This window comes from Podarcis liolepis, assembly GCF_965112155.1.
Source record: "Podarcis liolepis genome assembly, chromosome: 14".
In the NCBI taxonomy this organism is placed as follows: domain Eukaryota; kingdom Metazoa; phylum Chordata; class Lepidosauria; order Squamata; family Lacertidae; genus Podarcis; species Podarcis liolepis.
Window position 1 is genome coordinate 47,385,355 of NC_139569.1, and position 15,986 is coordinate 47,401,340.

At 46.1% G+C, this 15,986-nt stretch overlaps 1 protein-coding gene across 1 annotated transcript in view; it reads right to left on the bottom strand.

The window, feature by feature from the left end:
* Window positions 1-1,308: 1,308 nt before the first annotated feature.
* WDR72 (WD repeat domain 72) overlaps window positions 1,309-15,986 on the bottom strand; it is a gene marked incomplete at its 5' end in the record, with an annotated part of 66,435 nt that continues 51,757 nt past the window's right edge. Inside the window, 2 exons of the mRNA XM_083475648.1 lie at window positions 1,309-1,821; window positions 10,061-10,156. Of these exons, the coding sequence (XP_083331774.1) occupies window positions 1,766-1,821; window positions 10,061-10,156 (152 nt within the window). The 3' untranslated portion in view covers window positions 1,309-1,765. The remainder of the gene's footprint in view (window positions 1,822-10,060; window positions 10,157-15,986) is intronic.

The following is a 15,986-nucleotide window of genomic DNA, read 5'->3' on the forward strand; positions in this document are numbered from 1 at the left end:
TAAAAGCAAGCTGTGAAACATGATGTTGCTTCAATGTAATTATTTCCACAACGCCCAAGAACACTGTGGACAACTGCCAGTTGTGACTTGGCCACTGCCAGGCCTGATGGATTCTGAGCACCAGGGAAGGACTGCCTTTGGAACGGATCACTGTGCTTTTCATATATAATGCATTGCATTGGTCAGAGACCAGGGCCCGAATTCAACTAAATGACCTCACCAGTGGAAGCCCATAGAAGGACTTCTGATAGCACAATGAGGTTTCCCACCCTTTCCCACTTCTGCCCCATCTAAATTGGGTCTGAGGGGGACTTAGAAGAAACCCCAGAACAGTACGTTAGGGGAGGAGAGGGGAGGATAAATGTTTGTGCTGGAGAAATCTCATTAACACTCCACTGAATGCCCTCAAAATATACTGTTATAGGTGAGGGGAAACCTCCCTAAACCTAGAAATTAATAAATGGTAGGATTTTGATTATTTGGGGTGTGAAGGGAGAAATACAAGCTGCAGAGGAATTCCTGAGCTAGCCTATGCAAAGCGACCTGGCCAAACTAGGACCATTAAGAAACAATACAGGGCCACTGAAAGCCATTGGCAATGCAAGAGAACTGTCCTTTTCCCCTTTCCCTGAGGTATGAACAGAGACAGAGGGTTGGAAGGCTGCCAGGTTAACTGGGTCTGGGGTGACAGGAAAAGAGAGTTTTTTAGAAAGCTGTTATGCGAAGAGGAAGGAAGGAGGAGGACTGGGATCCATCTTGGGCAGGCTGGCTGCAGGCTGGCTGGGAGAGATGCCCTGGACTCCAGGGCTGCACTGTTGCGGGGCACAAGCCTCTCTCAAAATGACAATGCTGTAAGAATTGGACTTCCTCCATGAGGACTAAATGTGTAAATAGGTGAATAAACCATAATTCTTAAAGCAGCAACAGTCTCCGCAGTGTCTCAATTCTCCAAAGGAACACAGACCTTGGGTGAGCGTCTGGTACCCCCAGGAATCTTGCAGAGAGTAGGGGTTGCACACAGCCCCACAATTGCAACTGATATTCAGAAGGACAGGTTGCCCAGTTACTCAAAGTTTTAAAAGCAGCAGATTCTGAAACAGGGTGGTTGCTATGAAGATAGAGGAAATGTGAACGCACCATTGATGACCTTTATAAATAACAAAGTCTTATGGCACCTTAAAAACCTAACAAATTTATTTCTGCATATTAGACTAATACAGATACCTTTATTAAAAAAAACATGCAAAATCAGGTGTTGGTTCTGAAACTGCATTTCTCACAAGAGATCTCCAAGGCTTCCAATGACACTGATGTTCTCCTTGAAATTCTGTTTTTATTTTTGTGCCTTTGGGGCGCAAACATAATGATCCAAAGCAGCTCACACTGAAAACTTTTTTGTGTGTGGTAAACTCAGATAAACACTTTTGCATTGTCATATGGTTCAAACATCTTAGCACTGTCTCACCATTGCCTTTTTTAAGGGGGGGAGTGGGGTGCCTAAATAATGAAAAGTTGAAAGTAAATGGGGAGAAAAATAGTACATGTTTTCCTCAGCAGAAACAGGAACTCTGCCCTGGTTATTTAGGGTAAATGTAGTAATGGGGAGAGGGACAGGGAATGGAGGCATGGAAGGATCAGAAGGTGCCGTGAAATATGGTTAATGCAAAGCCCAAGAAATAGGCAGCCACACCGAAACACAGCGTGAATTTCCACTTTTGCTACAATTCTCCATCTTCTGCCTTCCTTAGGAGGGTGTGACCGACCTCTAACACAGTTTGCAAGAACACACCTTGAACAGCCAAGGATGCAACTTCTTCTCATCTGCAAAACAAAAATGCCACATTTTAAAAAAATCTTCTGATCCATTTTGCATGTTTTTAAAAGGTTCCTACGCACACGCAGAGCCACTTGACTTCAGAACAACACATTTTCATAACCTTTAACAAACATCTGCAGAAATTAAGCCTTGAATAAATTTTACAGTGTTGTGGCCCAAAACAACACACACACACACACACACACACACACACACACACACACTCCATTCCACAGACTGGTATCTGCGCAACTTCTCACCTCTCATATACCTAGAAAATGGAGGGGCAAGGAAAGTCCAGCTTAAGAAGTGTTTGTGTGTGAATATTTCCCCCTCACTCTAGAGGTCAAGACCTGAAATTAGGTCACCTGCAGAGGCAAAAAGCCACGCAACAGTGAATGGAGTGGTACGTGGCAAAAGGGTGGGACAATGGTTAATAGACTCCTCAACTTTTTAATTGCTTTACTGTAGCCTATGGGATCTGATGGGTCAGGATCACAGATAAATCCTGGATTAATTTATTGCTTGACCAAATTGATTTCAAAGCCCAACAGATGGATGGCAGACACATTATCTGGATTATCAGAAATTCCACAGAAAAGCTAGATAATACCAATAGATCAAATTATCATTTGACTTTATGTGGTCGGCGTACATTGTTTACCAAAATCTGGCTATTGTTTCAAATGCATTGTTCAAGCTTGGTTGGATGCTGTGCAAAATCCCTGGGTGTGACAAACTGAAATGCCGGCTCAATACATTCCTTATGCATTCCTCAAATTATTCAAATGTCATGTGAATTGTCTGCTTGGCTGATAGGCTTACAACAAGGGAAAGGTAGTGAAGACGTTTCCATTATTATTTTCAAAGCAAGCTATGGGTAAGCCTGGCCATTTCTGAAGAGCTTAACACACAGGAAAATGAAAACATTTTTTAAAAAAGCATTGCTATATAGTAAGAAGAAGAGAAGAAGAAGAGTTTGGATTTGATATCCTGCTTTATCACTACCCTAAGGAGTCTCAAAGCGGCTAACATTCTCCTTTCCCTTCCTCCCCCACAACAAACACTCTGTGAGGTGAGTGGGGCTGAGAGACTTCAGAGAAGTGTGACTGGCCCAAGGTCACCGAGCAGCTGCAGGTGGAGGAGCGGAGACGCGAACCCGGTTCCCCAGATTACGAGTCTACCGCTCTTAAGCACTACAACACGCTGGCTCAGAGAAGTAACAGAGAAGTGCCCCCTGTTGAATCAGACCAAAGGTCCATCATCGCCCAGATAGCAGTCAGATGCCACTAGGGGGACCTTGGATAGTTAAACTGGTGTAGCAAGAGACTCTTAATCTCATGGCCATGGATTCGAGCCCCACATTGGGAGAAAGATTCCTACATTTCAGGGACCTGGATTAGATGATCTTCATGGTCCCTTCCAACACAAAATTCTAAGCAGCAGATGGTGAAGGCAAGAGCTCTCTTTTCCACTGCCTGGTCATAGCGTCTCTTGCAAATGGAGGTGACCCATGCCCACTGTGGCTGACAGCCATAAGATTAATGGTCAGCCTTGCCCAAAATTCTGTTGTTCACAGTGACCACTCAGATGCTTCCCACTGAAGCTTACATGCAAGGCCTGAAGGTGATGATGACCAACCCCTGATTTTCGCCCTGCCCCTGGCACTTGGGTTTATACTGATAATGGAAATTCTATTTGCATGAAATTAACTTCCATGAGTTTATACTGAATACCCCTCCATCTCTGCTCTTGCGCCAGTTCATTTGGTTCAAAGACTTCAGTTGGCCTTGCAAGGTCCAAGCTGTCATGCCAATTCTCCATGGCAGGAACTCCTTCTCCTGCCATTCCTAAAATGTGTCATGCCTGCTTTTTGTTTGCAAGACATGCCCCTTTCAGCCCATTAATGCCCTCTTGCTTGTTGACCAACATTTCCAAAGCAAGGTCCTTTGAGGGTCTCCATCTTCCCTGACCAGCCTGCCAACTCATTAAAGATAACATGGAGGGAGGGCTCTTCTGTGTCCCATAGTGGAGTTCTGGACACCTTGGACCACGGTTGTCTTCCACTGGCTAGTGGAGACCTTTTTGTTCCAGAAGGCTGTTGCCTTCCTAGGCAGATAATGCTTTATCTGAAGATCATGTTCTTTTCTGCCTTTGTTGTGTTTTGCTGATACTGCTGTCTTGCCTTTGATATTATGATTTCAGTTATTGCAAGTCATCATAAATCACGCATATACATTAGAAGGGTAGCGTATAAAGCATTATATAAATAAATGAGGCATGTTTTCTTCCAGTTTTGCATAAGGACCAAACAACCCTTGAGGCTTGACAACCATATGCCAGGAGTGCTCTGATGGTGTTTCCTGCTTGGCAGGGGGTTGGACTCGATGGCCCTTGTGGTCTATTCCAACTCTATGATCCCTTGGGACCTTGCTGCTGCCTGCATAGGACCTATTCTTTGGGGGGGGGGGTTGTTCTGCTTTGCAAGCAGCTGATCTGAGCGTCACACCCAGTTCTAGAGGGGGATCATCCCGTTCCACCACCTGAGGTGAAATGGGAAGGTGCCACGTGCACCACCAAAACCTCACCAGCATCACACGGTGGTGGAGGAGGCTTCCAATGAGATCTCATGGAACTCTTGTGAGATCTTGCGGAAGACTTGAGATAGCTCCACAAGATTTTGGTGGAAGCTGTTGATGCCTTGCAATTCTGGCAGCGGCAGCTGGGAAGGGATGGGCACCTTCCCCCCCCCCCCGGGATTCCACCACCCAGGATGGCTGCTTCAGTCTGCCCCAACCAGATGCCCGTAAGGGATGAAGCCCAGAAGCAGGGCCTGAATGGAACACAGCCTGCTCCTCACTTGCAATTCCTTGCCACTGGAACCCATCGTTCAGCCCAGACACTGAGGTCCAGCTCCAAGGGCCTTCTGGTGGTTCCCTCACTGTGAGAAGTGAGGTTACAGGGAACCAGGCAGAGGGCTTTCTTGGTAGTGGTGCCTGCCCTGTGGAATGCCCTCCCATCAGATGTCAAGGAAATAAACAACTATCCAACTTTTAGAAGACATCTGAAGGCAGCTCTGTTTAGGGAAGTTTTTAATGTTTGAAGTTTTATTCTGTTTTTTAATGTTCTGTTGAAAGCCGCCCAGAGTAGCTGGGGAAACCCACCCAGATGGGCAAGGTAGAAATAAATTGTTGTTGTTGTTACAGTGGTACCTTGGGTTACATACACTTCAGGTTACAGACTCCGCTAACCCAGAAATTTTACCTCAGGTTAAGAACTTTGCTTCAGGAGGAGAACAGAAATCGGGCAGCAGCGGGAGGTCCCATTAGCTAAAGTGGTGCTTCAGGTTAAGAACAGTTTCAGGTTAAGAACGGACCTCGGGAACAAATTAAGTTCTTAACCCGAGGTACCACTGTATTATTATTGGCAGTGGAGGGAAGGCACTGACACCTGTTGGAGGCTAAGGGTGGACATGCCCTTTCCTGCCCAATGCAAACAGGTCGGCAGTATCTCAAATGCCCCTGGGTGGCAACACCTTCAGGCACTGCCTAGTGTGGTGTGAATCAGGACCCTGGCAGCCCCAGCAACATGCCACCTTGATGCTTACTCTACTGGCAGCAAGTCAGGGGACAGCAACTCAAAGTAAATGAGGTGGCCCAGTTTATGGCGCCCCTTCCTGTCATTGCCCTGCCAGGTGAAGGCGCCAGCTGTTTAGGTGCTCAGCCTGAAAGGATGCTTGGGGAAGGAGTGGCTGCCTTGGGGTGGCCCCAAAGCTTTGCTTTTGAGGGCAAAGAGGTTTTGGCATCAGGGCTGGCCTGAAATGGACTGAAGCAGCCACCTCCAGTGGTGGAATCCTGCGGGGACACTGCCCTGCCCGCCCCTGCCACATCTAGAGAAGCAAAGAGAAGTTGCGGTGGTGGCTTCAGCAGAGATCTAATCCTGGCTGCCCCTTCTCCTCACTTCTCCCATGGCACAACAGGGCACCCAGAAGCTGCAGCCACGCCACCCTGGAAGCAAATTAGTCTCTTAAGCTTAAGCTAAGAAAGAGTATTCTCTATAAGATTGAATATAAATATACATGTCAAGACTTTGACCACTGAAGAAGCCTGGAAAACTATCTTGGGAGGGTGCTACCTGCAGGCCCCAGTTAAAGGGCCCCATGGGGGGCGAACAGCGGCCTTTTGATTACTTGGACTGCCAGGGCAAAACAGGTGCAAAACGCCGGCACCCTGTTGTCCACAACTTCATTGTTTACAACTTTATCAACATCTTTCTACAATTCTACTAGCATCTCTCGGTGTTGTGAATATCACCGAACTTACCTTTTGTTGGTATCTTCATGAACTTATCTAAAAGGCTGAGTGAAGCATTTGAAAAATCTATTGAAACCAGACATCATTTTAGGCTGGGTAGTTCGCAAGTCTTTGTGGCTTTGTTTAATGTTTTGTATTTTTCTCAGAAGGTTGATAAAGTATGTATAATTATTGCTCTGTGTGTATTAATCACCAACGTGTTGCATGAGTGGCACTCCGCCACGCTGGAAAGCACGGCTTTGGCACAGGGGTCAGAGGGGGGTTGGCAACTTCCCGTTTCACCTCCGGTGGTGAAGCAAGATGGGCAGCCCCTCTTGGGCATCCTTCCCATCTTCCCGGGACTGCTGGATTTTTGCTTGCCCAAAGATTAAGAGGCAGGCATCAAGAAGGACCTGGGCTCCTCTCTCCAGACCTCTCTTTTCAAACAAGGGCTTCTGTCAGAAGTGTCTCAATTTCTTATCACATAATTCCATCCCTACAAGCGGCAATAAATAATTCATGTCCCCGGGTCTTTGTTGCGGGTCCCCAAACTGCCCGGCAAGGGGAGGTTGACAGCTGTGTCAGGGCAAGCGCTGAAGATCTGGCGTGACAAGGCGACTAACAAGTCGTCATCCCTCCCCCCCCCCCCCGCCCAGTCAATGGGGAAAGTCGACAATCGCACAAAGTGTGAAAACAAAACCCTGAAATGAAATGAAGCTGTCCCTTTCTCTCTCCCTCTAGATGCTGGCTATGAGCTGATTTCCAGCCCCATAACCTCTGGTCACATTAGAGGACTCCCAGCCGCCCTCTCTATTCTTCACTCTCGCCTGTCCATTTACGCCTGTCCATGGATCAATATGAGCAATTCTTGGAGAAATACGACGTCGCCATGACAACCAAGCTACAAATTCTCAGTGGGAAGCAACGAGCCCCGTAGAAAACTCTCTGGAGGTTTCCTGACCGGGGAGGAGGAGGAGGAAAGTTCTTTAAAATGCAGGAATGGACAGAGGCCAAGGCTGGGGAAATTCATGACTCCTTGCAAAGGCAATGATTGCAAAGAGAGCAAGCCAGGCAGAGCCTCAGATGCAGCAGAGAGGCTGCACCAGTAAACATATTCTCTGGCGCACCTCTGCCTGTGGGCTAAATCTCCCTTAACTCCTCTGCTGCTGGCCTGACACCTCTTGGATTTCAGGCTGCACATCTCTGAGAGAGGGGGGAATGGGCTCCATTTCATGGGAGCTAATGGCAGAAAGAATCAAAAGCCAGAATATACATTTCCTTCAAAGGGAAACAGATCATGGAGAGTTTTTGCAACTGCAGGCTGTTTGTTGTTACAACCAAACGAGGCCACGGGATATGCTCTTTTTGTTACTCAAATTGCTGACTTTTATTGTTTTTGAGCCAGTCTCAGAAGAAGCTCCTGAACTTCTTTAACTTAGGTGTTGGTGCTAACCTTTAAAACCCTAAACGGCTTCGGTTCTGTATACCTGAAGGAGCGTCTCCACCCCCGTCATCCAGCCCAGACACTGAGGTCCAGCACTGAGGGCCTTCTGGCAGTTCCCTCCCTGCGAGAAGTGAGGTTACAGGGAACCAGGCAGAGGGCCTTCTCGGTAGTGGTGCCCACCCTGTGGAACGCCCTCCCAGCAGATGTCAAGGCAATAAACAACTATTTTACTTTTAAAAGACAGCTGTTTAGGGAAGTTTTTAATGTCTGACACTGTACAGTGGCACCTCGGATTACAGATGCTTCAGGTTACATACGCTTCAGGTTACAGACTCCGCTAACCCAGAAATATTACCTCGGGTTAAGAACTTTGCTTCAGGTTGAGAATAGAAATCGTGCAGCGGCAGCAGGAGGCCCCATTAGCTAAAGTGGTGCTTCAGGTTAAGAACAGTTTCAGGTTAAGAACAGACCTCCAGAACGAATTAAGTTCTTAACCCGAGGTACCACTTTATTGTTTTTAATATTTGGTTGGAAGCCACCCAGGGTGGCTGGGGAAACCCAGCCGGATGGGCAGGGTATAAATAATAAATTATTATTATTATTATTATTATTATTATTATTATTATTATTATTATTATGGCACGAGAAGAGTTGTTCCTCCTGCATTCCTGGGCAGCGCTAGAAACCAAGCCCAGCTCAGAGCAGGTAAATGGTGGCAGGCTCCCTTTCACCTCCCTCCTGGAGAATCCTGTGCTCTGAAATCCAATCGTGCAGCCCACAGCCTGAGGTGGGGTCTGAGATGACTTCAGGGACCTGACATGGATTTCAGGCTGCTGCACCCTTTCACTGAAAATTAAATCTCAGCAGTGCTCCTTGGGGAAGGATCAGGCCGCTCAGCAGCTGCCCTCTCAGCAGCACACATGCGTGGCTAGATTTGGGGAGCTTTTAACTAAGCTGACAGAACTCAGCTTATGGTTCACAGATTGGCACACAAAGATGTAGGAGAAGAAAATATATTGGTGGCAGCAGGGTGGAGGGGGGGGGGAGGGAAGGGATGGACAAGGCTGCTTAGCCCTTTCGTGAGTGAGAGACAGCACTCTGCAAATTCTCAGGAATACAGGCCTGGCTGACTAGGTCAAAGGAGGGACATGTCATAATTTCAGTACTTTGTGCACAAATATATATCGGTCCACGGGATGCTCCAGGAGATTTCCCCCTCTATTAAAATATTAGGAAAATACTATTAGGAAAAAGATCGCATTGGGAAGAGAAGCGCAAACAGCAGAAATAAATAGGAAGCTAAAATAATCACGAGCAGCTGTTGGAAAATTTAGCTTTATATATAAAAAAACACAAATATATAACCTTAGATTTGAAAGCTAAAGTGTTTGATATGCGCATTTTATCTGTGATGGAGCGGAGAACTGGACCATGACACAGAGAAACGTGAACAGCTTAAGAACGGCACAGCATGCCGTAGAACAGGCCAGTGAAGAAAGATCATTAAAAGATAGAAAAGATAATAAATGGATATGACAAAGATCAAAAGTTGCAGATGTAGTGGGAAGTTAAAATGGATATCTGCAGGACATGTGACAAGAGATGAAACAATGGGGAGAACTTGGCATCTATCCAAAGATGGATGTGAGAAGAGAGAGGAGGAGAAATACAGTAGTTGCTGATCTGGAGAAAAAGGGAAATGCAACAATACTGCTTCCCATTAAATTTTCTCAAGAGCAGCATGATTGATAGTTGAACAGCGCCCTGGTCCTTTTTTTCTGGGAAAGAAGAGATCACTATCTGATCCATCCAGCTTCTCATCTTGAGTCTATCACTAATTCTTATGGCAGAGACATCACCTTGCCAACAAAGGTCCGTATAGTTAAAGCCATGGTTTTCCCAGTAGTGATGTATGGAAGTGAGAGCTGGACCATAAAGAAGGCTGATCGCCAAAGACTTGATGCTTTTGAACTATGGTGCTGGAGGAGACTCTTAATAGTCCCATGGACTGCAAGAAGATCAAACGCATCCATTCTTAAGGAAATCAGCCCTGAGTGGTCACTGGAAGGACAGATTGTGAAGCTGAGGCTCCAATACTTTGGCCACCTCACGAGAAGAGAAGACTCCCTGGAAAAGACCCTGCTGTTGGGAAAGATTGAGGGCACAAGTAGAAGGGGACGACAGAGGACGAGATGGTTGGATGGTGTTCTCGAAGCCACAAACATGAGTCTGACCAAACTGCAGGAGGCAGTGGAAGACAGGAGTGCCTGGCATGCTCTGGTCCATGGGGTCACGAAGAGTTGGACACGACTAAACGACAACAAATTCTTATGACAATATTATATCAGCTTTGCCCTGCCTGGACCTGGATGAAAGGGACTCCAAATTCCCCAGAGACAATTGGCTAGATGCAGGCACTGCCCCAAAGGAAAGCACATTGCCTTGACCCCTCTGCCTTGCCTGCTTTCTCACACAGCTGCACCAGGCAAGCACCTGGGATTCTCTCACCTGGATTTTCTGACTCTTCCAAGACCTGCCTCTCAGCCGTGTCTTTTCCTTCTTGGAGGTCTGCAGGTGTTGTGCAGTTGTCACAACTGGTGGCAGCTGAAAGAAAAAAGAGAAGAACAGTCACACTCTAGCAAATATCTAACTTTCTTCCAGCTGCTCTTTCTATGCCAAGGTCACATTTTCTTAGTTTGGATACTAAGCTCTCCCAATCCAAATGTTTTAAGATTTAACAAAATAAATGGGAATATATGTCAAACCAGGAATGAAACAAGTATGAAACCCTTCCTCTTCCTTCTCTTTCCCAGTATCTGCACCCAGCACAACTGTTTTCCCCAGGCACTGATACGCTCTAAGAACTAAGCCAGCCTTTAGGAATAAGAACTTCTGGGGCAATGGAGAAAGAAGCACCACAGTGGAGGAGGTGCCCAACAATTTGCAGGGAAATTCATGGGGGAACCTGGGAGATTGCAACATTCATAGCCTCTAGTGCATATATACCAACACATACTGTACAGGAAACAAACAAGATGAGAAAGAAATCCTAACATCTACATCTCTATACAGTGCTACCTTGGTTCTCAAACTTAATCCATTCTAGAAGTCCGTTCCAAACCAAAGCTTTCCAAAACCAAGGCACGCTTTCCCGTAGAAAGTATTGCAAAATTGATTAATCTGTTCCAGACTTCTAAAAACAACCCCAAAAACAGCAATTTAACATGAATTTTACTATCTAACAAGATCTAAAATGAAAGCAATAAACAATGTACTGCAGTCACACAATCAATCAATAGGTGAATTGGGTTCCACACAGTTCCACACACACACAAAGAGCCACAAAAATGCAAAATAAATAGCAAAAACAGACAGACCTCAGCGTAACACTCAAAATGGAGCATGTTTGACTTTTGAAAAAAGTTCGCAAACTGGAACACTTACTTCTGGGTTTGCAGTGTTTGAGTTCCACGTTGTTTGAGAATCAAGGTGTTTGAGAACCAAGGTAAAAAAGGTAAAGGGACCCCTGACCATTAGGTCCAGTCATGGACGACTCTGGGGTTGCGACACTCATCTCGCTTTATTGGCCGAGGGAGCCGGCATACAGCTTCCGGGTCATGTGGCCAGCATGACTAAGCCGCTTCTGGCAAACCAGAGCAGTGCACGGAAACGCCGTTTACCTTCCCGCCGGAGCAGTACCTATTTATCTACTTGCACTTTGACGTGCTTTCGAACTGCTAGGTTGGCAGGAGCAGGGACCAAGCAATGGGAGCTCACCCCGTTGCGGGGATTCGAACTGCCGACCTTCGGATCAGCAAGTCCTAGGCTCTGTGGTTTAACCCACAGTGCCACCTGTGTCCCTGGAGAACCCAGGTACCACTGTATAAACTTTTTGCTGGCCTGTTGTCACACTGTGATAATAGTCTGAGCTGCCAAGAGGAGCAAGAGGCACATCGACTAAGCTGAGTCTTGGAAGACTGTCCTTCCAGGAATCCACCTCAGAGCCTAAATGGGTCACCTCAGGAGAAGGAGGTGAGGAGGGGGAGGGTAAATCTGATTGTTTTGCTGCTCTTAGCAGATCATAATTCTATTCAGGCTGCAACACAGCTAAGCACACCTTTTGAAAGTCAGGAGCATTTGGTAAACAGGCAAATCTATCTTGGACTAGTGAAAGCATTCAGAAGCTTCTGGGAACAAAGTGAATAAATATAATTGTAAATTAGCAAGCACGGCTTATCACTTGTAGCTATAACTTAATTTAAGTTGTGTTACAAGCTCAGCAAGACTTCTGAGCAGCTTCAAATCTAATTCGTCAAAACCATTTTCCCACCAAAGCTTGCAAGAAAACCATTAATGAAGTCTAGAGTGATTGTGTTCATTTTGACTTCTTTGTGAGAGAGCAGAATGCAAATATTCCCAGGTGAAACCTGCTCAAAGTTGCTCCACATCTCCAGAGGAACTCAGTAGCTGCATTGCGTCATTTGAAAGATGCTGAAAGCCTCATGCAATAGCCCAGATCAAAGGAGGGCTGGGAAATCACAGCTGGAAGTGACCTGTAAGGCTTTTTTGGTCAGTGGCTCAATCCTGGTACTGGGGCACTTGGTAATCTGGTGGTGTAGTTTTTAAAAGGTAGGGAGGTTACTGAAATGCAGAGTTGGGGTCTGATGTGTAGTAAGCTCTTGCTGTTATACTGATTAAATGTCAACGTCTTCATTACAATTTTTGGAGAGCAGATTAAAGAATTAATTCCAGAGGCCCTGAAATTAGGACTCTGAAGTGAGTAGAGCACCATATGGCAGTGGGGAATATCTCTTAGAGACACCAACATAGATGGGGTCAGCCAGGAGACTAGTGTCAACAGTTAGCAAGGGCAGAGCAGGAAACACCAATAGGCACTCTGTGTAATTTCCAGAGAGCAAGATGACCTTTCTTCCTCCTTATGGATACAAAGACCATATCTGACAGCTGCACATGGCCTGAACGAAGTCAGAGAGATAGAAGAGGAGAAGGGGAGCATGTTAACCCCTTATTAGACACCCACTGCAGTTAGGAAGTGACACATGGCTCCAAAAAGGCTGAATTCAAGCCTTGGTTACCTATGTCTATAATATGGGATTAATGTGACACCAAAACATCACATGTATGTTCTATATAAAGCAAGTATGACAAAGTCATCAGCACCCCTACCGCCTGAGAACTCATGTCACCAGGAGGCAGTTCCATGAAGCCAGACCCCTGACCGCCCTTCAGCACTGCCATCCACAGATGCCAGGGGCGTAAGCTCCAAAGCCATATCATGCCACATCCTCACTCATGCTGGTGCAGTCAAAATCCCCCAAAGCAGCCTTTCTCAACCTGTGGGTCCCCAGATATTGTTGAACTACAACTCCCATCACCCCTAGCTAGCAAGGCCAGAGCTCAGGGATGATGGGAGTTGTAGTCAACATCTGGGGACTCACAGGTTGAGAACCGCTGCCCTAAAGCAATCAGGTCCCTTTTAAGGGTAATAGAGACCATACAGGGGCCATAAGCCAAAACCCTCCTTTGGGCTCAGTTTAGCTAGAGCTCTCCATGGTGCTGATAAGTACTTCTCTGCTCTGTGTGTCTGAGGCCTGGCATTCCACTATGATCTGACTACACATTTTGGAGTACAAGACACCTGTCCACTGACTTGCTTTTCTGGACTTTTGACTCTGGCTCTGCTCATTAGACCCTGGATGGATTTGGCTTCTCTGGAACCAGGGCCCAGCTGTGCCCCTCCCCCCCAACCCCTCTAGCAAGATCTTCTGCCTGAAACAGGACACTGGAGTGCAAGTGTGATCTGTAAATGAAATTTAAATGATAGCAGTAAATGGCTAAAGGAATGACTCACAGGATCCCGAAATCAATAAGCAAAGGAAGTTCCAGCTGATGCTTTGCTGGCACCGTATCATCCCAGGCCAATGGCATTGCCTGGGCAATGGAGACTTTACTGCAAAATGGAGGAAGATCCATGCCAATTATGCCTGAAGCACAATCCAGATCTATGCAACACGTTAAATTTTGAGCCCATTTGATTGGGAGAGGCTGAGGGACCTCTTAGGTTTTATTCAATTCTTAAGGAGGGGTCTTATATATTTACCCCTCCAACGTGCTCAGCGCATACTGTCCAGTGATCCCTCTTCCCAGAGCAACCCTGCAGGTAAGGTAAGATGACTGGCCAACCAACCCAAGACCACACTGGGAGCTTCACAAGTGGGGATTTGAACCCAGCTCTCCCCTGTTCAATTCTGATCCTCCAGCCACAACACCGCACAGCTGATCCAGTTGCAACTGATGACCCTACGCTGGGTGGGGTGGCAGTTTCCCCCTAGATTTCAAGAGAAGACGACTTGTTCATTAGGGAAGTACAGATTTTCTGACAGCCATTGTACTCCTAAGAGGTAGCACCTGCTCCTCTCATTAAGGGTGGTTGGTTGGACTCTGGCACCCACAAAAGGCAAAGGGGGCAAGAAACAGCTCTCCTAATTTAGGCTTTGTAATGAATTTGAAACTGGAATTGTTTTGTTTTAAATATATGTTACCTACTGTATATATAACTTTGAGGTGTTCTATAGGAAGTGATTCATGCATGAAAATAAATAAACAGAGCAACTCACTTTTTTGGCCTGTAAATGTGGGCAAAGTGAAGCACAATTAATAGATACATTTGCAGTTTAAAAAACAACAACAGTGGCAGCACAAGCTGCTAAAAAACTGGGATGATGAAGGGGCCTCGGTGTGAGCCTTCTTCGCATGCTCACGTTATCTGTCTGCTGCCCTAAGCTCTGCAAACTGTTGGGATCATCTCCTCAGATTAGAGGCTCTAGCTCCAAGATGTTTCAGCAGCTCCCAATCCAATTAAACAGAAGTTAAATATACAGAAGGGTCTACTGAGCCCAATCATCTCCAATTTTTTTTAAGACTGAAAAACCATGTAATTGTAGGTTATACAACAACTTAATCTGACTTAAAACCTAATATCAACCTCCTGCTTTATAAGTGCACTTGGTTAAGCTGGCTTGTGATACTGGTGTGCTCAGTTTGGGGGTCGTCATTATCCTTTATTAAGTTACTTGTAATCCTAAAAGCCTGTGACTGGGTCTAGATTTTTGGCAAAGATCCAGGGATTTCCCTTCTCAGAAGACGGGCTGATTGAACAGGCCTCTGTGGCAAGTCTGAAGCTTCTGAGTGAGCCACAGAGCAAAGTTTGATCAGCTAGCCCTGCCAGCTAAGGGGCTCCACCTTATGAGATCCTATTTGACCACCACAAGACATGGCAGAGTCTGGGAGGGATGTGTGTGTCAGAATATGACTGGGTTTAACTGCCAACCTAGCAGTTCGAAAGCACGTCAAAGTGCAAGTAGATAAATAGGTACCACTCCAGCAGGAAGGTAAACAGCATTTCCGTGCACTGCTCTGGTTCGCCAGAAGCAGCTTAGTCATGCTGGCCACATGACCCGGAAGCTGTACACCGGCTCCCTTGGCCAATAAAGTGAGATAGTGCCGCAACCCCAGAGTCGTCCGCGACTGGACCTAATGGTCAGGGGTCCCTTTACGTTTTTAAATAATTTTCACCAAACCACCTTCCAGCTTTGGAGAAACCCATTGTGGAGGAGGGACTCTTTCAAATGCCAGGTACGCCTCAAAATGAACAAGGCATTTAAATGGTCTGGAGTGACTTGTTTAACAGCAGGGGTGTTACATTATGCACAGCCCTTGACTGCAGACTAAAATCATTTTCATTTCACATACTAAGTCTCATAATGAATTGGTGGCATTTAGGGAATAGAATACTTATTTGGTTTCAGTGCTCTTTTAAAAGAAGTCCCTACTTTCTGTAATAATAATAATAATAATTATTATTATTATTATTATTATTATTATTATTATTATTATTATTTATATCCCGCCCTCCCCAGCCGAAGCCGGGCTCAGGGCGGCTAACAACAATAAAACAGTACAACACAACATAACACTCAAAAATCATTCATTATAAAATTAATTCAAAGCAAACCACTGGCAACCATTGGGCCAGAGCTCCGCGAAGATTGATGAAGGAGGGGGTCAGACTGTGCCTTGGCCAAAGGCCTGGTGGAACAGCTCTGTCTTGCAGGCCCTGCGGAAAGATGTCAAGTCCCACAGGGCCCTAGTCTCTTGTGACAGAGCATTCCACCAGATCGGAGCCACAGCCGAAAAAGCCCTGGCTCTAGTTGAGGCCAGCCTAACCTCTCTGTGGCCTGGGACCTAAATGGCAATGTGATCTTTAATTCTACTGTCATCTGTGCTGACAGGGTGGGGTAGGGAATATATATATAAACACACCAAAACAGCCTGGGGGTGTATTCAAAGGACATCAACAAGAAGCAGAATTACAGGACTGGAAACTTCTTTCCTTTTCCCCCACCCAAAACAA